At 44.0% G+C, this 22,948-nt stretch overlaps 1 protein-coding gene across 3 annotated transcripts in view; it reads left to right on the forward strand.

The window, feature by feature from the left end:
- Positions 1-22,948, forward strand: part of ABCG2 (ATP binding cassette subfamily G member 2 (Junior blood group)) — a 49,063-nt gene that overhangs the window by 13,975 nt on the left and 12,140 nt on the right. For 2 of the 3 annotated variants that reach the window (XM_033160616.1, XM_033160618.1), the window contains 7 exons: positions 258-340; positions 1,500-1,589; positions 2,776-2,900; positions 4,216-4,370; positions 5,654-5,743; positions 7,123-7,223; positions 8,305-9,202. In XM_033160616.1, the coding sequence (XP_033016507.1) occupies positions 258-340; positions 1,500-1,589; positions 2,776-2,900; positions 4,216-4,370; positions 5,654-5,743; positions 7,123-7,223; positions 8,305-8,452 (792 nt within the window). In that variant the 3' untranslated portion in view covers positions 8,453-9,202. Of the gene's footprint in view, positions 1-257; positions 341-1,499; positions 1,590-2,775; positions 2,901-4,215; positions 4,371-5,653; positions 5,744-7,122; positions 7,224-8,304; positions 9,203-22,948 lie in introns of those variants that run through there. The other variant, XM_033160617.1, reaches the window with a different exon arrangement.

Genomic DNA, 22,948 nt, shown 5'->3' on the forward strand with positions numbered 1-22,948 from the left:
TTTCTGGTATGCAGTTTCTCAGGCTGCAGCTGGTTTAACCTGCTAAATTCCAAAGTTCTATATGAAACCATGATAACTAATATGGTGCTTGCAATGGTTTTTAGCTGCTGGAGGGTGTTTCGTTGCTAATGACAACTCCAATTTTCAGAAGGAATTTGATTTGTATTTGTCTTCAATTTTGTAGTGGATAGCTAGTGATTTTTTTGTACTCGATTGTATGCAGTATAACACTGCTGTATATTTTGTTTATGTTTCAGGTCTTTGTTACCGTTTTCCTGGCATCAGTCGTAGGTGCCATATTTTTTGGGGTAACGAATGATACTACTGGTTTGCAGAACAGGTGAGATCCGGGGGCTATGTGATGAGAAAATGGCTGCCGTTTTTGATTCTAGAGAAATCTTCAGACTTATTGAGAACATAAGAAGAGCCTGCTGGATCAGGCCAATGGCCCACCTCATACCAGCATCACAGTTGCCTGTGGGAAACCAGCAAGCAGGACCTGAGCCCAAGAGCCCTCTCTCCCCTCCTGTGGTTTCCTGCAACTGGAAGCATTCAGAAGCATTGCTGCCTCCCATTTTGAAGTTTGAAATTTTGCTCTTGTCCTGGGCCCTAAAGAAGCCAGATTATCCTCCACCAGGGCCAGGGCCTTTTCAGTGAAGCCTCCGACCTGGTGGAATGCTCTGTCCTGAGACTAGGGCCCTGCAGGACTTGACCTCCTTCCACAGGGCCTGTAAGACAGAGCTATTCCGCCTGGCCTTCAATTTAGCTTGATCCTTTATTCCTTTTCCCTTCCCCTTTTTCTTGGAAGAAACCCGTATTGAGACCCCACATCAAATCTCTTCCCTGGTCTCCTTGCTGGCCCTAGCAGGACTAACCTGGCCAGCTATCCCTGGTGATGCTACATTTATGTTATACTTCTGCTGTTTTTAAGCTGTTTTTTTAGTCATTTTAAATCAATGTTTTTATGTTTGTTGTTAGCTGCCCTGAACCCAGTTTTAATCGGGAAGGGCGGGGTATAAATACAAATTATTATTATTATTATTATTATTATTATTATTATTATTAAACAAAGACTAGCTTCTGCTTGGGCTTTATACATCTCTTTTATTCTTAAACTGGATAGGACTGCTAACCAGCCAGTATCTTAGTGCTCTGTCTTGTAAAACCAGGCAATGGCAGCTCATCTTTTAAATTTCTGACTTCCCCCACGCTTTGCAGGGTACTGGCCCCTCCCATTCTGCCTCGACTCACCTCCCAAGGGGCTAGTATCTTGAACATAAATTGGCAGCTACCCAAATGCCTGTTTTCTACCAGAAATGGAGGTTATAGCTCTTTTCTCAGTGGGTGAGGCCGTGGTGAAGATGAGAACATGGGATTGTCCAAGGATGAGTTTGCTGAAAAAAAAGTGGGTTTTGGGGAGGAAAGAGGATCCTTTTCGTGAATATCAAATATTTTTTCAAAGGCTTTATGGTGACAATCCGTATTCCTCCCCCCCATAGAATTGGTGCTATGTTCTTTATGACCACCAACCAGTGTTTCAGCAGCATTTCCGCTATTGAACTTTTTGTTGTGGAGAAGAAGATATTTATGTAAGTAGAACATTGCTGAACAGGCAACACTGTTTATTATTATTATTACCATAATTTATTTATTTATTTATTTCAAGAATCGCCTTTCTTACCCACCCTTCACAAGGTCCCAGGGCAGGTTGCAATGTAAAAACGCATTATTAAAATGAGTTCAAAACATATCAAGAGTCTCAGGAATAGGATGGGTCCTAATATATAAGGCCAGGAAAAGGAGGCGCATCTTCAGCATGAGACAGAAACTACATAATGAAGGTCCCAGACACACCTCTGTGGACAGGTAATTTTCAGTACAGGGAAGGTTATTTTTTTAAAAAAAATGTTTGATGTCGCATAGAGTGGCTGGGGCAACCCACCCAGATGGGTGGGGCACAAATAATAATTTTTATTATTATTATTACAGCATAGGGTCCACCCTCTTCCAGGCCACTTCCCCCCCAAAAAAAAAATTCTGAGGGTGGTGAACAATCAGGAGTTCTACTCCATGCTGATCTTAACACCTAAGAAGTTGTAAAGGGAAGGAGGCAGTCTTAGTCTAACCCAGGGGTCCCCAAACTAAGGCCTGGGGGCCGGATGCGGCCCAATCGCCTTCTAAATCTGGCCCGCGAATGGTCCAGGAATGAGCGTGTTTTTACATGAATAGAATGTGTCATTTTATTTAAAATGCATCTCTGGATTATTTGCGGGGCCTGCCTGGTGTTTTTACATGAGTAGAATGTGTGCTTTTATTTAAAATGCATCTCTGGGTTATTTGTGGGGCATAGGAATTCGTTCATTTCCCCCCAAAAAATATAGTCCAGCCCCCCACAAGGTTTGAGGGACAGTGGACCGGCCCCCTGCTGAAAAAGTTTGCTGACCCCTGGTCTAACCCAAACTACAATTTCCAGCCTTCCCTGAGAAGAGGAAGTAACTGTTTTACATCTCTGGTCTGCATGAACCCAATGTGTATTTTTATGGTAGATTTATTTATTTATTTTAAAAAAACTATTTAATTCCTAGCAAACATTTTCTTGAAAGACTGATAAGTAAGACTGAACAGATGTACTTTTTTGCAGATGGTTTTATTCTGGTAATGGCAACTTCAAAGTTTTGCCAAACTGCATACAATGTATCTCAGTTGTTTATTGTGTGAAATTATTTGAGTACTTCACAACTTTACCTGGTAATATTGCACTGTTTATATTCATAGACATGAGTACATCAGTGGATACTACAGAATTTCTGCATATTTCTTCTCAAAGCTAATGGCAGATTTAATACCCATGAGAACTTTACCAAGCATTATCTTCACCAGCGTTGTTTATTTCATGTTAGGTAAGTATGTTGTACTTGAAGCTGTACAACAGAGCTTGTCAAGTGGATCCTGCAACAAAATTTTTGTGTGTGCAAATGTTTAGCTTTCCAGCCCATCAGTCCTACACACCTACACATCAGCCCTACTCATGTAAAAACACCAGGCAGGCCCCACAAATAACCCAGAGATGCATTTTAAATAAAAGGACACATTTTACTAAAAACACGCTGATTCCTGGACCGTCTACGGGCTGGATTTAGAAGGTGATTGGGTCGCATCCAGCCCCCGGGCCTTAGTTTGGGAACCCCTGCACTAGGATATTCCATCCCTCTGTCACCAGGGCTTTTTTCCAGCTGGAAATTGCCAGAACTCGCACCACTCAGGTGGGCGCTATTGCCATTACAGTGGTACCTCGGGTTAAGAACTTAATTCATTCTGGAGGTCCGTTCTTAACCTGAAACTGTTTTTAACCTGAGGTACCACTTTAGTTAATGGGGCCTCCCGCTGCCGCCACCATGCGATTTCTGTTCTCACCCTGAAGCAAAGTTCTTAACCTGAGGTACTATTTCTGGGTTAGCGGAGTCTGTAACCTGAAGCGTCTGTAACCCGTGGTACCACTGTATAAGAGAACAAGGGAGGAGTTCATGGTGAATTCCGGCTCCTCCTTTTCCAGAAAAATAGCACTCTCTGGCACCCAAATCAGGTAGGCATCATTTCATGACCGCTCCCATGCTTCGTCTTCATTGAAGTGTTTTGGAGCTTTGTCTTGAATTTAGTCCCTCCCACTCCCCTACTTTTTCCATACTTCTGCAAACCTCAGATGTACGAGGGCAGAGTGGGATGGCGGTTTCACCCAGCAGTTTATCGCTGGTGAAACCGCAGCCGCTCTGCTTCCAGTGCCTGCCTGCAGCTTGTTGCTCCCTTGGTGCGCTAGGTGTTGGTTGCAGAGGGATTCTGGAGGCAGCGGTTTCACCCACAATGTACCGCTGAGTGAAGCTGTCATTGCAGTCCGCCCCTTATATCTGTCCAGAGCGATATATTGCCCAGGCCTATCCCAAAGGCCAAGTAATGTCTGAATGGGCCATTGGCAAGTCACGCTCTTTCAGCTTTCCACCTAAAACTACAATAATATGAGCAGCCTCCTATTATTCGTTGTAAAGCTGCACAAGGAGTAGAAAGCATTTCACCCACGCAGACGTTATTAAATATAAGGATGCAACATCATGAAAATAAAGTTTATGCAAAGTTTATGATGCGTAATAAACTAATAACATGGTACAATATTTGACTGCATATTCTTTGTCAACAACACACTTTTTCTTTTCAATTTCTAAGGTCTAAAGCCAACAGCCGAGGCCTTCTTTATCATGATGTTTACTCTGATGATGGTATCTTACACAGCGACTTCTATGGCGCTAGCAATTGCCACAGGACAGGGTGTCGTGGCTGTAGCAAATCTACTCATGACCATCACCTTTGTTTTTATGATTGTGAGTATCCTTAAATGGTTGATAGGAAGTTGCTGGCATTGCAGCAGCTAGGAAACTGAATCAGGTGGGTGCCCCCCCTTTTTTTAAATAACTAAAACTTTATTGGTGGAATCACTTTTTATTTAGTTTTATTAACAAGGACCATAGGAATAGTAAACAATACAAATAAATAGACCAAGTTTTCTCATGTCATTTTCTATCACAAAATTAGCATAATAATTTTTGCAGTGCGATCTACAACATAGGGTTCATTATTAGTGGTCAACGTCTAAGTTCTTGGTTCCTGAATAGGTTTAAACAAAAACAATGGGGAAACAGGATCAGGCACAAACCGCGGGGGGGGGGTCATATGGGCCACTTGCCCCGGGCCTCCGATTCTAAAAGGGGCCTCGGTCAGCATATTCACAATCGTTCACCATTATTTAAATGTAAATACTTAAAATAATCTTTTTCCCCTATGTATTTTTTTAAAAGCACTATTGTATATCTATATTTTCCATTTTGTCTTTATATGCAGATACGGTTCAAGCCTTGAAATCCCCAGGGTAAAAAAAAAGGGCCACATTATCTACCTGGCCCGGGCATCTGCCTGGCTCTGCAAGGGCCTGAACAGGATAGAACAGAGTTAACAGATAACATTCAACATCACATAGCTAAACGCCTAATCAGAAGCCCTTGTGGTTGTGCTTAGATTAAGTATGAGTGCTTCCGACAAGCACACAGAGTGTGATCAAGACTAAGTGTATGTGGGGGGCGGAAGGGGGCTTGTTTAATTTCACTGCACAAAGGTGGTGTAGTGACAATAAAGGTTTATTATTATTATTATTATTACTACTACTTATTAATGGTCATTTCCCCTCTTACGTTACCTATAAAACAATATAAAGTGTTGGTAAATTGATGGATGTGGGAGGGGGTTTCAAAGTGAAGCTAATACTTTATGTTTAAATTTAGGTCAATCAGATTGAGCCAAATGCTGATGGGGGGTGGGATTGTTCATTTTCTGGAATACTGGCATATGTTATAGAATTAAACCACACTGGAGTAAAGCCATCTTTCTTGATTTGTCCATGTGTCAACCATACTTTTATTTGTTAAATCTTTCAAGGAGTGCTGATTCCCAAACAGTTTTGTACCAATTGTACAAGGTCTTTCCATTGTCTGGTTATGTTGCATCTCATGCCTTATAATAAAATGGCTTATTAATTCTTTATTATGTAAATCCAGATTGTTGACTACAAAGCGTCATCGGATTAAATTTTTAATTATGGTTTTGCCTGCAGATTTTCTCTGGGTTGTTGGTAAATCTCACCAGTATACAGCCTTGGCTTGCCTGGATCCAATACTTCAGTATACCTCGATATGGGATGACAGTAAGTGCTTCATGTGAACAATCAACCCCCCCCCCCCAAAGTAACTATTCTACCTATAATTGAGCCTTGGTGAAAGACAAACTAGTCAGCTCAAGGCCTTGGAAATTCTGCCCCATAATTACAGGCATATATATATTTGTTGCTTTTTGAGTTTTACAAGCTTTGCCCCCAATCCAGCTAAAGTGAGTTGTGACTAAGGTTACAGTCGTAAACATACTTGCTAGAGAGTCTACTAAATATAGGTCATACTCCTGAATAAACATGCATAGAATTGTGTTTTAAGATCCACTGAAAGTAAAAGGACACATCACTTTCAACATAATCCTGAAGCTGTCTGCAATGCCTCGGTTAACAGCTGCCCCTAAAGTTGACCTGGGCTGAAGCACTTCATGGATTGATGGAGTATTTGCATACTAAGTAATTTAGAATCATAGAATCAAAAGAGTTGGAAGGGACCACAAAGGTCATCTATTCCAATCCTCTGCAAAGCAAGAATCTTTTGCCCAATGTGGGGCTTGAACCCATGACCCTGAGATTAAGAGCCCCATGTTTTCCTGATTGAGCTGTCCCAGCTGTAGTAATTTGGGCTCAAGAATAGCTTCTTTTATACTCACCACCGCACAAAGTCTACAGTCTGGGAGCCATCAATTTCAAATAAACCTTACCCCCATTATATGGTTGTAAATAATAATAAACATGCAAATATATATGACGGGACACAGGTGGCGCTGTGGGTTAAACCACAGAGCCTAGGGCTTGCTGATCAGAAGGTTGGTGGTTCGAATCCCCGCGACGGGGTGAGCTCCTGTTGCTCGGTCCCAGCTCCTGCCCACCTAGCAGTTTGAAAGCACGTCAAAGTGCAAGTAGATAAATAGGTACCGCTCCAGCGGGAAGGTAAACGGTGTTTCCGTGCGCTGCTCTGGTTCTCCAGAAGTGGCTTAGTCATGCTGGCCACATGACCCGGAAGCTGTACGCCGGCTCCCTCGGCCAGTAACGCAAGATGAGTGCCGCAACCCCAGAGTTGGACACGACTGGACCTAATGGTCAGGGGTCCCTTTACCTTTATATATGACACTTTCCCCAAATGCTCAGAGCATTTCACATACAACCTTTGTGTTCCTTACAACAATATTACTCCCATATTGCAAACGCAAGAGGGAATGTTGAATGGTAATGGCTTGTCTGATATCACCCAACAAATGTCATAGCTGAAGTGATGACTAAATAAGCAAACTGAACTCACAGCTCATTTTCTATCCTATACTAGCTATAAAAGAATAGTCTGCACACTACAACATTTTTTTTACATGAAACTACACTGCAACAACTCTCTTGCTGTTACTATGCCTTTATATCATTTTTTCTTCCTACTTTCAAAGGCACTGCAGGTTAATGAACTTACTGGTCTCAATTTCTGCAATATAAGCATGAATGAAAATTGGAGCAATTCTAACTGTACAGACCTTAGCAAATTACAGATGTAAGTAAAATATATTTTCATTCCAACCAATTAGCTGGAGGCACCTACAAACCCCCACAAGAGTACTGTTCACATTAATATGACTGCATTCAGACATACTGAACCATAGTTTAATGCAATGTGAATGGACCTACATGAGCCTTGGGTTTCATTTGCTTCCCTGTCCCCTCCAAAAATGGTCATTGTTTTGAATGCCTCCCAGATGAGGAAAGGCATTAGAAAGAAATTGCTATGTTACTGTTTTGACACTACACTATTTATTAAAGCAGTGGTACTATGAATGGTTTTAGCCTAATCCCTTTAAATGAGGAATTCTGGAAACCCCTGAGCCAAATCAGGTCAGAGGGACATTTCACTATACTGTGTATATCTTACCGGTATTTCATTAAGTACATACAAAGAACTGCTGTCTTAATTGCAAGTTAATTCATAACCATGAAACTAGGATCATGCTTACTGCCCACTTGTAGGCACATGGAAAATCCATGCAGAGTCTGTAAGCTGTACATTTTGCAGAATTTAATCTCAGTCATGCTGGATGGCCCGATGGAACACAGGAAGTTGATTTATACCTGGGGGGTGGGTGGGGCTGATGTAGTCTCACCACTACTGCCCAAGCAGATCCCTTCCCCCCAAACGATCCTACTAATTTTGCAGTAATGTCAAAAAAAGAAGTTAAAATTACCCGGTATATACAGCACTGGGGTTAGGTGGAGAAGTTTTTTAATCTGCCAAACCCAGTACCCTGATGGGAAGGCAAATTGCCCATTCCTTGGTCATCAGACTGATCATCCGTGGAGTGCAGAGGGGTCAGTATCCCTCCGCTTCAGCTGACCAGATGAGGATGGAGGTTGTGTTCTGTGTGGTGTCAACCTTCATTTTTAGCCAAACCTACAGTTGCCATGTGGTCCCCAGAGTGTTGGCTAAGGATAGATGCACCCTTATGCCAAAAAGCTTAGCTATCCTTGTTTTATAATGAATCAGACCAGTGATCCAACTAGCTCAGTGCTGTCTACACTGATGGCAATATGTTGCAATTCTAGGACTAATTCTCAAAACCTCTACTTGTACTTCTTTGTAGGTGCACTGGAGAACAGTATCTCAAAAGCCAAGGGATCGAACCAACTGCATGGGGCCTGTGGCAGAACCATGTTGCACTTGTTTGCATGACCATAACTTTCCTTACGATTTCATACATGAAGCTGCGTTTCATGAAAAAGTTCTCTTAAAAAGCGACAGCTTGGAAAACAGATCTATGATCCAGGCTGCCCTGAGGGTGTCACAAGTAGCAGAGCTAAAGGCACGACTATTCTCTTCTGCCGACAGCCTTATTTCTTTCTTAGAACACATAATGGAGAAAAACATTGCCAAACGTCTGCATTTGTAGTACACCAAAATATTCTCTTTCAGTATTGCTATACTTATTTAGTGGCACTTCCAGCTGCAAGCAGGCAAATGCCTGAACAGTTACCGGTATTTGCAACCAGCATGATCCAATCAAGACTGACCACCTGTAAGCTCTGTAAATTTCAGTGGGAAGAGAGTTCATCATGTGTTTAATTCTCCAACAGAAACCAATAGGATATGAAGTATTTAAGTTTCGAAGGATCAATATTTATTAGAACTCAGAAGAGTTTTTGAAAGGCTTGCCCTTGCATTTTGAAGTGTGTAAAGGCAAACAGATTCAACTTAGGAAGAAACTTGGGTTTTAAAAATGAAACCCTTTTTGTTCACAGGGCTATGAAATACAACTTCTGTTACTGCTTTGACAGGACTTTTGGTGTGTTTGGAGCATGTCACACAGATTAGCATTATACCCATGAACCTTCCCTTAATGTTCGGTGCATGAATGGAAGGAGGAAAGAACAGGATTGAAGTCTCACTCCCCCCCATACCCTTTCTGGCCCAGTCCCCCTGGTGTCCATGCACTTGGCATGGTGTTTGGAAAGAAGAGGCTGTCATGCATACTCTTGCACACAGACACAGACACACACACACACAGAGAGAGAGAGAGAAAGAGAGAGAGAGACCTTCCTTTTCAGACACTGCACGAAACATTGACTTCGGGGTGGAGGACTTTATGCGTTTATTGAACGTGGTTTTAGAGTGTCATGTGAAAACCCCAGAGCCGTCTCATCCATAGAAGCCGGTGGCGCGGCGCGCCAGGGCGCTGGGCGCCCCAGGGGCGCCCCCGCGAGCCCGCCGGCATACCGGGCTCCTCCTCCCCAACCCGCCCCCGCCCCCCTCGCCTCCCAGAGCCCCAGCTGGAGCGCTGGAGCGGCGCGGGGCTTTGCGCGACCTTCCAGCACTCCAGCTGGGGCTCTGGGAGGCGAGGGCAGCCGGCTCGCGCTCCCGCGCGCAGCCGGCCGCCCGCCCGATGCAGCGCGAGCTGCCCAGCACCGCCGCGCCGTCCAGCTGCGCGTGGAGCGCGAGCCGGCCGCCCTCGCCTCCCATCCCGGAAGCGCTGGAAGGGCGCACAGAGCCCCGCGCCGCTCCAGCGCCACGCCCCTCACCCCCCGCTCGCCCACCCCCCTCCCAAGGGGCGGCAAGCGCGGGAGGGAGGCGGCGGAGAGGCGGCATGGCGGGGGCGCCGGAGGGATAGCCGCGCCAGGGCGGCAGATCCCCTTAAGACGGCTCTGGAAAACCCGGTAAGCCAGTGAAACATATACGCAACGCAGCATATACTAGGATCTCAACAAGGTTTGCTTCATTCTTTGTTTTTTAAGAAAAGCAGCTTGGGGAGACGGGGTGAATGTGTAGAGATTAAGTGGGGCAGGGAGCTGGGAGAAAGAATGCCCCTTATTTTCACCACTGCAGGTTACGCCCCCCGCCCCTAGCTTCCCATCCACCGTGTTTGAAATCAGTTTGCCCACTTTCACTTAAATCAGAATTCAAGCTATTATTTCATTGCATGTAGTTTGTGAAATATCTTCTTTCTCTCCCCCCAGCCCCAAATAGAAGCTAGTCAAGGAATTAGCATGTCTCATATTTAATTTAGAAATGCTTTTATTTAGGGCATCCTATGAATGGGAAAGTTTTGCATACGAATTGTAACTAAATAGTTGAAAAATAACTGCTTATTATACACTTTATGAAAAGGATCATGTTCCTTGAAGTGCAATCTGTTATAGATACCCAGTATTATGGTTAATGATTTTTTAAAAATAATAATAATAAATATTTCCTTTCTGTTATGTAGCCTCTTTGCCCCATTCTGAGTTTAGGTTAGGGGGCAGAACCTCATGAGCTGAGTTGGACCCTGAATGGCTTACAGCTTTTATCACTTCAACTCACTCTCAATCTACTTTCATCTCTGCTGTGTGCTGATATTCTTACTGAAGAGTGTGGGCCTTAGGGAACAAGGGCAGACTGTCATCTTACACTTGTACAGCATTTTGTTTCTGTAGGTACCCTGAAAATAAACAAACAAATAATATCAGATGCAGTGAATGTGTTTTGGCTTCAGCCTTTTCAGACACAGGACCCACCTTTTACACATACATGCGTTTGGGGACCCATTTCTTAATCTTAAACCATATATGGTGGTAGTGCTCCTGTTGCGACCCACCTTGGATCAGGCTATTTATGACCCAGTAGCTGGTCCTGACCCACCAGTTGAGGACCAGTGAACGAGTGCAAACTGCTGCTCCCTAAAACAGTGGTGCTGCAAGCTCTAGCCATTTGGGTGGAAGTTCAGGGCTTCCCACTCATCAAAATGAGCAAGAGTACTACCAAAAAGCACCAGGTTGGGTTTACCGCATTTTGAAGTACCATTTAAAGAGCAGTCACCACCATATAAGTCTGATTGGAGGTCTTGTTGTAGTGTTAGCTTCTACCGGGTAGGTGCTGACTGCTTTTGTCCTTGGTTTAGCATAGATAGATAAAGATATAGATATATAAGGAGACAACTCTCTATGTATCATGAGAGCAAACGGAACACATTTTAATTAACGCTGCAGTAACATACCTAATCCACACTGCTGGATATAATATTCTTTTGATCTTTCCTCCTTTCAGATCAAATAAATAAACTCAATAAATAATAACTAATTGTGTTAATTGTGAAAAAGAACAATGCACAGTGGGGGGGGGGGACAGAGCTGGCACAAGCCATTTTGGCGCCTGAGGCAAACCACAAAATACTCCCTCCCACTGGTTCCCACCTCATGGGTGAAGGGGTGAGTGAAGATCTAAACCAGAAACAAGGAGGGAGAGCCAGTGGTGGTGCAGTGGTTAGAGCATTGGACTAGGACCTGGGAGACGAAGGTTTGATTCCCCACTCAGCCATGAAGCTGACCTTGGGCCAGCCACTACCTCTCAGGCTAACCTACCTCACAGGGTTGTTGTGGGGATTAAATGAGGAGCAGGAAAACTAGGATTTAGGTTTGATGAGGCCCTAAGTTACTGAAGGTAATGGGGCCCTTTATATGTCCAGCTGTCCTTTGTCAACAACAAATTGTCGCAGTTTTTTTTTTGGCGTTGAATATATGCTATATGTAGGCAGCCATGTTAAGTCTGACGCAGTCAAAATGCACACGAAAGCTTATACCAAGAACAAACTTAGTTGGTCTCTAAGGTGCTAACATGAGTTTGGCCAAACTGCGAGAGGCAGTGAAGGATAGGCGTGCCTGGCGTACTCTGGTCCATGGGGTCACGAAGAGTCGGACACGACTGAACGACTGAACAACAAGGTGCTAACTGGACAATTTTTTTAAATTTTTATATATATTTCATATGCTATATGGTAATCTATGGACCTAATAGGTATCTAAAGCCATCTACACATGTTGCCATGCCACCAGTCCATGCAGAATGTAGGCACCCTATATATAGAAATGAGCGAACCAGTGATATTTTAGGGTGCAGGCGGGGCCCATTACTTACATCATAGGAGCCTACACAACACAAACCAAAACACTGTTGCTGTTTGTAGGTTTTATTTTAATTTGTTTTTTATCTTATATTTTGGAAATGTACATCCAGGGTTTTTGCCTTTTAATTTTTTTGGGGGGCCCCCAAGAGTGTAGGGCCCTAAGCTATAGCTTGTTTAGCTTATACTGTACGTAAATCCGGCACTGACCTGGAGAACTAGTCGAAACAAAATAGAAAATTCTTTCCAGTAGCACCTTAGAGACCAACTGAGTTTGTTCTTGGTATGAGCTTTCGTGTGCATGCACACTTCTTCAGATACACGGCTACCCACCTGTAACTGGAGAACTAGGTAAGTCACCTTGGAGCTGCATGGAGAAAAATGGTGGGGATACAAATGCAGAGATTAAAAGATTCTGGGGTTCCTGTCGCCTCACCTTGTCCCATGGGGGTTGGGGGCAGCCGTACATAAAAAAGGCAACGACGAAACATAACAGTATAACCCATAGACAGGAGCCCCCTTAGTCATTGGTGTAAGGGGAGGGGCTGCCCCCAATCAAGTAAATCAATTAAAAGAACTTAATTAACTGAGGTTCTGCCCACCCCGCTCAACATGAAGCCTGCTCCCCAATGAGTCCCCCCCCCCTACCAAAAATCCTAGCACTACGATGCTCAGCCCCGTCCATGACGTCGATTTTTTGTGGGGTTCGGAAGCCCCCCCCCCTTTGCCGTCTCCCACGCGCCGCCGCCGCCGCGCGGGGGGAGGGGAGGGCGAACGTGCCGCGATGGAACGTCCCCGGCGGAGCCGTTATTTCCTCGCTTGCGATGAGATGGGGAAGGGAGAAGAAGCAGGAGCGGGACCTCAGCGCGCGCTCTCTCTCTCTCTTTCTGCCGCCTTCACCAGCCAAGGCGCTCACCTGGGCCCCCTTCGGCCAGTCGGAGTAGGGGACTGCTTCCAGCGCATGCGCGGCACCTCGCCTGCCCCGGCGCCTTCATGAATGGGTAAAAAAAATGGGGGGACGGAGGGTGTGGCTGGAAATGGTTTTAAAAAACAGGGGAAGAGTGTGGGGGGTGGGGTGGGGGGAGGCTACCCTCTAGTAATCCCGTGGTTTTGAGGGGGGAAAGTGAATCTTCATGAGGGGTGGGTGTGGGTGGAATCCCTCAGGAAAACAGCAAAAAGGCGCTCTTAAAAATGGGTTGAACTTCCAAATCGTTCATCATCATCATCACTTTTAATTTGTACAGTATCCCGTCTTTCTATCTTACAATACTCAAGGCGGTTTACAAACTGAAGAAGCAAAGAATGTACACCTTATGACAATCTAATTCAATACAAAAATGTGATAATAAAACATAACGTTAAAATACGCAACCTACATCAGATAAAGTAACATTCAACATTCATTTGAATAATATAGAATGACATTAAATATCAGCATATAAAAATTAAACAGAAGTCCACTCTTCACAATTACAATAGTTTCTAAACTACAGTCGATAAAACAACGGCAAGCCACAGTGCATAAAATAATACAATACAAATTGGGAAGCCGAGATGAGGGTGGGGCAAGGCAGGTTCAGTGGCTCTGAAATGCCTCTAGGCCTAATAATAATAATAATAATAATACCCTGCCCATCTTGCTGGGTTTTCCCAGCAACTCTGGGCAGCTTTCCAACACACAAAAAACCATAATAAAACCAGTGCTTTTTTCGGGGGGGACACATACCCCTAAACATTTTGTGATTCTAAGTTTAGCCTCATTGAGAGGCTGTATTTCAATATGAGTAGGGAAATGAGAGTACTCCTAAACATTTTTTAAAAGAAAAAAGCACTGAATAAAACATTCAGATGTTTTGGTTTTGGGATGCTACATGCACCCTAAATCCAGAATTTGGGGTGGGTGGGTGGGCAGAATAAGGGCTCTGATGTTTGAAGAAAAAAGCAAGGGGGGCATAAATTCTAACCATGGCCCTTCTCTGCTCGTTGTACCTTTAAAAAAATAAAATTAAAATAAGACCATTTATAAACTGCTGATGCATTAAAACTATCGTGGCAGTGTGCAATAAGATCATTTCCATGTAAGATATTTCCTAAAAACACATACGCAGTGTGCATAGATGCTCACCTCAGAGGGAGAGACAATTATATATGTATTTTCTCATAACTACGCCCTAAATAATTGTGCACCTAGGGTGATGCTGTCAAGGGTGCTCTGTGGTGACGGGTTGCACAGGTCTTTTTTTGGTTCTTATGTTGCATTTTTTTGTAGCTACAACTGGCTTGGGTTGTTTATTTTGTCAAAATGTTTCTATTCCAGAGAACACAAGTTGGCTAATGAAACACAAACAATTTAAGTTGGCATTTGTTACTCCAAATCTCTGTCATTCTCTCTCTGCTAAATGCACGAGGGGTACACAGTTGCAAAATGGAAATGGGTGTTTTGCACTTCGGTGCCAGCTTTGTTGTGGGATAAATGGGCAACCTAGTTATTTCCTTTAGTCATTGTTTTAAAGATCTGGGTAAATGTGCATTTCTGTGTGGGAGTTGTGAAGTGGGAAGCCAAACCCTGATAACCGGTGCCTTTGGATATCCCCACGGCCCACACAAATGGAGAGAGTGTAACAGAAAATTACGGTAATTTAGAAAACCTGGATGCCCTGCCCTCATTCCGTTTCCTTTAAATTGCCTTCATAAAAATTGTATTGCTGGTGGTGTTAGAATTGGGCTCACAATATACTTTTGCTACCTGTAGCTACTGGTTCCATGTTTGTTACAAGCCTACAGTGACTTTTCCAATCGTTCATTTGTTTAATGCAAGCATCAGCACTTCAGTCAAAAATCAAACAAATTGAAAAGCATGTAAGCATATGTGATGACGAAGATGCAGGTTTCCTACGGAAGAAGAAAATCAATTTTCTAGGATCTGGGTTCACTGAAGGAAGCACAATGACCTTTCATCACATCAGCTACAGAGTGAAATTCAAGACTGGCCACTACGGCTTTCGAAAAGAGGTTAAAAAAGATATCTTGATGGACGTCAGGTATGCTTAATTGCCATTGCTTATTTATTTTGGGGTGCAATTCCTGATTGTTCCATGTACAGAGAGCAAGGTGTGGAGTGGCTTCACTGGAGGGGAAGTTGCTGCAGCTCATTAGTAGAGCATCTGCTTTGTATGCAGAAGGTTTCAGGTTCAATCCCTGGCATCTCCAGGTAAGGTTGGGAAAGATTCCCCATCTGAAACCCTAGTGAGCTACTACTACCAGTCGACATAGAAAATACTGAGCAAATGGATCCACAGTGTCATGTGGTATGAGGCAGCGTTCTATGTTCCTTACCAGTCCTTTCCTGCCCCTGGTATTGTTTTATGTGCATTCTACTCTGCAGCTGGAATACTAATTGTCAAGAGATGCCCTTCTGAACCCATCTCTCTGTGTTACAGAGACCAAGCTTGTTTCACCTAGAGGCAGTGCTTTTTTTTTCTTCCTAAAAAATGTTTAGGGGTACTCTCATTTTCCTACTCATATTGAAATACTGCCCCTCAATTAGGCCAAACTTAGATTCACAAAATGTTTAGGGGTATGCATACCCCTGCGTATCCCCAGAAAAAAGCACTGCCTAGAGCACGCGTCAGCAAACTTTTTCAGCAGGGGGCTGGTCCACTGTCCCTCAGACCTTGTGGGGGGCCGGACTATATTTTGAAAAAAAATATGAACGAATTCCTATGCCCCACAAATAACGCAGAGAGGCATTTTAAATAAAAGCACACATTCTACTCATGTGAAAACACCAGGCAGGCCCCACAAATAACATAGAGATGCATTTTAAATAAAAGGACACATTCTACTCACTTAAAAACACGCTGATTCCCAGACCATCCACGGGCCGGATTTAGAAGGCGATTGGGCCACATCCGGCCCCTGGGCCTTAGTTTGGGGACCCCTGGCCTAGAGGGTTTCCCAAACTTGGGTCTGCAGCTGCTTTTGGACTACAACTCCCATCATCCCTAGCTAGGGACCTCTTAGGCCCCTCCATGAACAAAAGGATCCCATTCATTAAGAAGGACAACCTGGATCTAACCCATATAGAGAAACTAAACCCAAACATAAGATGAATATTTATGGCATATAACCCATAATCTTGTAGAAAAGGAGTAAGGAACCTGCAGCCTACCAGATGTTGCTAAATTACAACTCCCATCATCGCTGACCGTTGGTCATGTTGGCTAAGGCTGATGAAAGTTGCAGGATATTTCCTGTTGTAGAACATGTTCTGCCTCTTGTACACTGATATTTAAAGGGGTGGGGGGGGGAAAGATGTTTAGTTTTCAAATTATGAAGAAAGTACTAGTTTTCAAACTATGAAGGAAGAACTAGTTTATTTTTGTGCAAAAGTGAACAATTTTACCAAAGATGTCATTTTATTGGAATGGATTTACACATTAAACAACTGACTACTGACAAATTGCTTTTCATTTACAGTGGTGTCATGAAACCTGGTCTCAACGCAATCTTAGGACCTACAGGCTGCGGCAAATCTTCGTAAGTGTTAACATATGGGTAAAGATCTATTTTCGGATAATATTAAATGTAACATTGTTACAGGTTTTCTTACATTCACAACCAGTAAGTGAGGTTCTGCAATGAACGTGCATATTTGATTAGAACAAAGCTCAAGACACATTTTCACAATGGCATCAATCAAAACCAGAAAAGTGCAAGGTAAAAAGATTCAAAATGGGTAAAAAGAAGTGCTTTTTCCTCCTCTTATAATACCATAACTTGGGTTATCCAACACAGCTGAATATTGGAAAATGCAGGGCAGACAAAAGGAAGATCTGCTGCACACAGCACATACTTCAACTCTGGAATTTTCAGCCACAGGATGTATTGATGGTAACCCAACTTGGATAGCTATAAAAGGGGATTAAGCAAATTCATAAAAAGATAATACTAGACTAATAATGAAGATGGCGGGACTTTGAATACCAGTTGCAGGGGGACATGAGTAGGGACTGCGGTTGTGCTCATGTCTTGCTTGAGCACATCTGGTTGGCTAGCATGAGAAGAGGATGCTGAGCAAGATGCAGAGGCACCAAATTGCCCCCAAGATTGAGGGGGCCTGATGTGTGACTCGCGTGTGTGACATCACATGCATGATGTCACATTGTCCGGAGGACGCTGAGCACTCTGGAGGAACTGGCCACTGAAGCTGTACTGCTCTCAGCTCCACAGTCAGCCTCCTCCGCCCCCTCAACATTGAGGGGGCCCGACTCCCTTCCAACAAGTATTGCGGGGGCCGAAGACACCTTGGCCTCCTAGAGTTAGTGTACCTGGCTAGACAGGTTTTTGGTGTGATCCAGCGGGGCTCTTAAGTTCGTAACAGTATGATCTTCAGATGTTGGAACAAGTAACTTTTCTTGAGTCCTTCTGATTTTTCTTATAGGCTACTGGACATTTTAGCTACAAGGAAAAATCCTAGAGGCCTGTCAGGAGACATTTTGATCAATGGCTTCCCTTTGCCTGCAAATTTCAAATGTATTTCCGGATATGTAGTACAGGTAAATAAAGTCTGTAGTGGATCTTTTATCGCGGTACATGTGTAATAGCTATTATTCTATTTAGACAAAGGATTTTTATGATACTTCATGTGTTAATTGTCTGCCAGTGCAATAACAGGATGCCAGTGCTATCAGTGTCTCCTTTGTTGTGCATGATTATTGTTAATCATGTAAAGCCGCCCAACTTCTCTGGTGGGCACCATTGTGTGCCAGCACCCCCCCCCCCCACTTCTGAGATCCAACAGGGAAGCCCCGGGAACAGTTTCCTGGGCAGCAAAGAAAGCCTACGGGCTGTGCTTGTTGCCTGGGAAATGGATCCCACCCACCCACTCAATTGGAGAATTGTGAGTGAGCATGGGGAGGGCCACCAGGCGGCAGGCTCAGCCGCCCGCGGCATATAGTGGAGGCTGCAAAGCTAGAGTTTTCTCTTGCACTGGCTGTTTCCCAACTGATTTAATTCTAGCTTGTACCTGAACATATGGAGTGGACCATAGCTATTAGCCACCTGTCATCAATTCTCATTAAATAATCATCTTCTGAGCAGGCGACTTCAGCCAGCTCTGGTAACATCAACTGACCTTCAGTGCCCTTTAGCGATCAATCAATACATAAAACAAAAAATATTAGCCTCTTCTCTTGACCCAGCACAGTAGCACTTTCTTTACTATGTTATTGCATACAGTGGTACCTCAGTTTATGAACAGCCCTGTTAATGAAATATTCAGTTTATGAACTCTGCAAAACCAGAAGTAGTGTTCTGGTTTGCGAATGGTGGGAGGGCTCCGGTGGTGGAAGGCCTCATTAGGGAAAGCGCGCCGCGGTTTAAGAATGGATTTGGTTTAAGAACGGACTTCAGGAACTGATTAAGTTCATAAACCGAGGTACCACTGTACTAACAATTCTGCAGTAGTGATAAAACCTAGTATAATGTTCAATTGAAAACTTTTTTTTTTAATCAATAAGGATGACATAGTGATGGGAACATTGACAGTCAGAGAAAATTTAGAGTTCTCAGCGGCCCTTCGGCTACCATTGTCTATGAGCAAAAAGGAAAAGAAAGAGAGAGTTGAAACTGTTCTAAAGGAACTGGATTTGTCTAAAGTTGCAGACTCCAAGGTATCTGTGTAGTGGCATTTAATACTGCTAAACGTTAATTGTTAATGTCAGAACTCGTGTTATAAATACTGGCAGATTATGCAGCCCTTCTGGCCATCTGCCACAGAGGCTTTAGTTGAGATTCCTGCATTGCAGGGGGCTGGACTAGATGACTCTCGGAACCCAACTCTACAGTTCTGTGATTCTCCCTGCCTACCTCTGCAGGGATTCTAAGTGCCCATGGTTTGCTACCCATTCCCACTTGATCGTGAGACTATCTCAGCCCCTTTCTTATGGGATGCTGGTAGCATGGGAGCTACTGCAGCACATCTCCCTTCTATGCCACTGGAGTAACCTGAGGAGTCCTGGGCTGGGGAGCGAAGCCTCACACTCTGGCATTGTCGTGGTTTCTGGGAACAGCAATGATGGCATAGTTTGGAGCTGCAGCATTACACTGCTGTCATAGGAAGGGTCTGTGCTGTAGTGTGGATATGGGAAGCCCCAGCCCTGGTGACCAAATGCAGCTCTGCAGACTGCCCTGTCTGGTATTTGGGGCTTTCCCAGGCCACGTCCCCTCTTTGGGCCCCACACTCTCACCAGTGCTGCACCATGCCCTCCTCAAGTGCTAGAATGTCTTTGAACTATACTCATGCCTCTGGTTTGCCTGCCTAGATGGATGGAAGATAGAGAGGATGAGTGTGTGTAGAAAACCTTAGGCTTTTGCTGGAAGGTAGCATAGAGTACAAAGACAAAAGACCCAGAGTGGGTTACATTGAAATCAAACACATAATACCAAGGTTGGCTGGTCTATAACATCAACCAGTTTCCCTACCCTCTCTCTGACCAGAGTTTGAGCAGCAGTGGGGAGAGAGAGAGAGAGAGAGAGAGAGAGAGAGAGAGAGAGAGGAAGGAAGGAAGGAAGGAAGGAAGGAAGGAAGGAAGGAAGGAAGGAAGGGTTATGGATTGAGTTCCAGAGAGACCTGTGCCTTGGGAAATGGAGGTGTTATAAGCAGGGGTGGACTTTGGTAAAATGGTGCCCTGAGTACTGTAAGGACAAAATTTGACACCCCCTTGAATATCTCTCATTTTCACACCACCTCCCTCTTGCCTTCTGTTCTGCGCATACTCTCAAGCACACTATGTCATAGTTGTGGCATATTTTGCACCCCCTCAGCTCAGAGCCCCGAGAGAGGAACTGCCCTAAACAACCGCTGCTGTTGTAAGAGAGGTACCTGAAAGATAGGTGTGATTACATCTTATGGGGTGTGGGGAGAGGTCCAGAGATTTTTCCTGTGTGCTAACTGAAACATTTTCATAGTTTTGAGGATCCTCACTTTGAAACTTCATTTCCTGTACTTAGATTGGCACCCATTTTATCCGTGGAGTTTCCGGGGGAGAGAGGAAAAGAACCAGCATTGGACTAGAGCTCATTACGCACCCTACAGTATTGTTCTTAGATGAGCCGACAACCGGATTGGATGCCAGCACAGCCAATGCCGTCCTGCTTCTCTTAAAAAAGTAAATTGTGCTAGACTCTTGCAGGCTGCATCTTATGGCTAATGATGTGCTGTACTCTGGATTGAAGCAAGAGACAGACAGACCAAGGGACGGGGGGGGGGGGACCTGCAACATGGCTGGAATATTGACAGTCTGATGTTCCTTGGCTTGGTTTGTTTTTCAACAAGGCAATTATTTTTAAAGACAGCATTCCTTTTTTGTTTTTTTGTCACAGCTTTTATATTCACTTTCTTATGCAATAGTTTTCCCCCATGCCTCCAACTCTGGTGTGATCCCACAAGACAGCACGTGTTATGGTAGTGTTGTGAGTTGTGTGGCGTGCTAAGTAGATATGGGTAAATGAAAAGGGGTTGAGTTAGAAGGCTATCAGTTTTGGTAAGATTTTTTCTTACAGTGCTCCTTAATGCAAGAGCCCAGTGTTGTTATCTATAGTTATGTCCATGTGTGTTGTGAATGGTTTGGAACATTAAAACAACAGGTAATTACAGTAGTTGACGGTCTTTCCTGTGTTGCATTCAGGATGTCGGTACAAGGGAGAACAATAATTTTCTCAATCCATCAGCCCCGGTACTCTATTTACAAATTGTTTGACAGCTTGACGCTACTTGCTGCTGGAAGGCTTCTTTATCATGGCCCGTGTGAAAATGCTCTTCCATACTTCAAAGGTCTTGGTGAGTTATCATGTGGTATGTTAACATTAGACCCAGAATTGAGCATGAGTCCTTTCAAATTCCTGGATCCAGCAAGAGTTAAAATCTAATGGAGGATCCCATTGTTGAATTAGCCAGGCAGGGGCCATAATGGCTGCTTACCCAGTCCAGGGGTGGGCAGCGGTTGCAGTTCATTATGTGGGACCACAGTGGCCCCTAAGTATAGGTCATTAGTTTTGTTGGCATCCATCTGTCTTGGGAGACAATGGAAGAGTACAGAATGAGGAGAACTGAATTTAAGACTGAAAACATGAGAAACTGAGAGAACCGAAAGTGACAGTTCGATCCATCACTACCTGTAGATGTATTTTCATTAAAGCTGCCTCAGCTGCTGGCTGTGTAAAAATAAACCATCTTTTATTCACAGGTTATTTGTGCGAACCATATAACAACCCTGCTGATTTTTTCCTGGACATCATTAATGAAGATTCAACTGCTGTTGGAATGAGTAAAATGACCATCATTACAATACGTAAGTATTCTGAAAGTCTTCAGAGTTACCTTGATGAAACTGTGTGTATCAGCACCAAACTACTACTCTCTGTGTCTTGTTTAAAGTACTTACCCATTTGGCCCTAAAATGTGATAGGAGGTTCTACTTTTTTGTCAAAACCCCACCCATAGAATTGGCAGAGTTACTAGACCAGATTTAAGTAGCTTCTGGTCTAATCAGTCACAACCCTAAGACAATATTGGGCTGCGTGCACACTGTTCATTTATATTACATTTTAAGCACATCACTTCCCCAAACAAATTGTGGGTCATACAGTTTACCTCTCACAGAGCTATGATTCTCATCTCCCTTAACAAACTGCAGTTCCCAGGATTCTTTGGGGGAAGTCATGTATGTTAAATGTGCCTTAAAAGTATGGTATGTATGCAACCTTAGAGAGTAGTCCTAACTGTCCAGATCCTCCGGCTGGAGTGCTTTCAGTTTGGGGCAGAGGTGCTTCTCTGCCTGTGTAGAGCAGCTCCTCCGCTAGCAACAGGGGAAAACAATGATGCCCATGGAAAGATCTGTGGGCATAGAACTACCACCAGCAGTATTTATGCTAGCCATAGGCTGTGGAACGCAGCATTTCAGGGTTCACTCAGAAGTAGCTTTGGATCTGTTGCAAGATGGTCAGTCTGTACACAACCTAAGATAGTTCAGAGTACACAAACTGTGATTTAATTTGCACAGCGTTTTTCATTTGCAAAGGAGTAATCTCAGTTTTCATTATCAACCAAAACAGCCATTGATGAAGACGCTGACATGGAAGACACTGACAGCATTGCATTAACATTAGCCACACGCTTTACCAGAAGTGCTTACTACAAACAAATGAAAGCAGACCTCGATGCACTGTCTTCGGACGATAAAAAGAAGACGGCAGTTTATAAAGGAATTCCGTACACAACACCCTTTCTTCATCAGCTCAAATGGGTGTCCAAACGCACATTCAAAAATCTGATAGGAAATCCACAAAATTCCACTGCCCAGGTATCCCAAATTAACCTTTTTTTTGGCGGGGGAGATCAATGTTATTAGGAGGCTATGCGGGCTATTTAAAAATGAATTGAATTTAAATAACAAAGAGCTATAGGAATAGTTACATTTGATATACTGTGGGATGATGTCAGGGTGGGTGTTGGGAGCAGGACAGCAATAACTTACATGGTGTCAGTGAAGTGAACCATTCAAAGAAACAAAATAGCTCAGGCCTAGTGAGCACAGCAACACTTCTCAGCAAATCTTGCCCCAAGGAGGCAGTTGTGATGACTGAAGGTCCCTACCTTTCCACAACTCTCTAAGTCTACTCCCTTGGCTCCTTCCCAAGCACTCTTGAGACTCCTTTGTCTTGGCTGTCTTTGCTCCGCCCTCTTCATACCTCTTTGGGTTCTGGGAGACCAGTGGGGAAGGGAGCTGGTCACAGCAGGAGGGGGAGACTCCCTGGCTTCTTCAGCAGCCTGCCTCATCTTTGCCTCTTGGCC

The sequence above is a fragment of the Lacerta agilis genome, chromosome 9, assembly GCF_009819535.1.
Source record: "Lacerta agilis isolate rLacAgi1 chromosome 9, rLacAgi1.pri, whole genome shotgun sequence".
Taxonomy (NCBI): Eukaryota; Metazoa; Chordata; class Lepidosauria; order Squamata; family Lacertidae; genus Lacerta; species Lacerta agilis.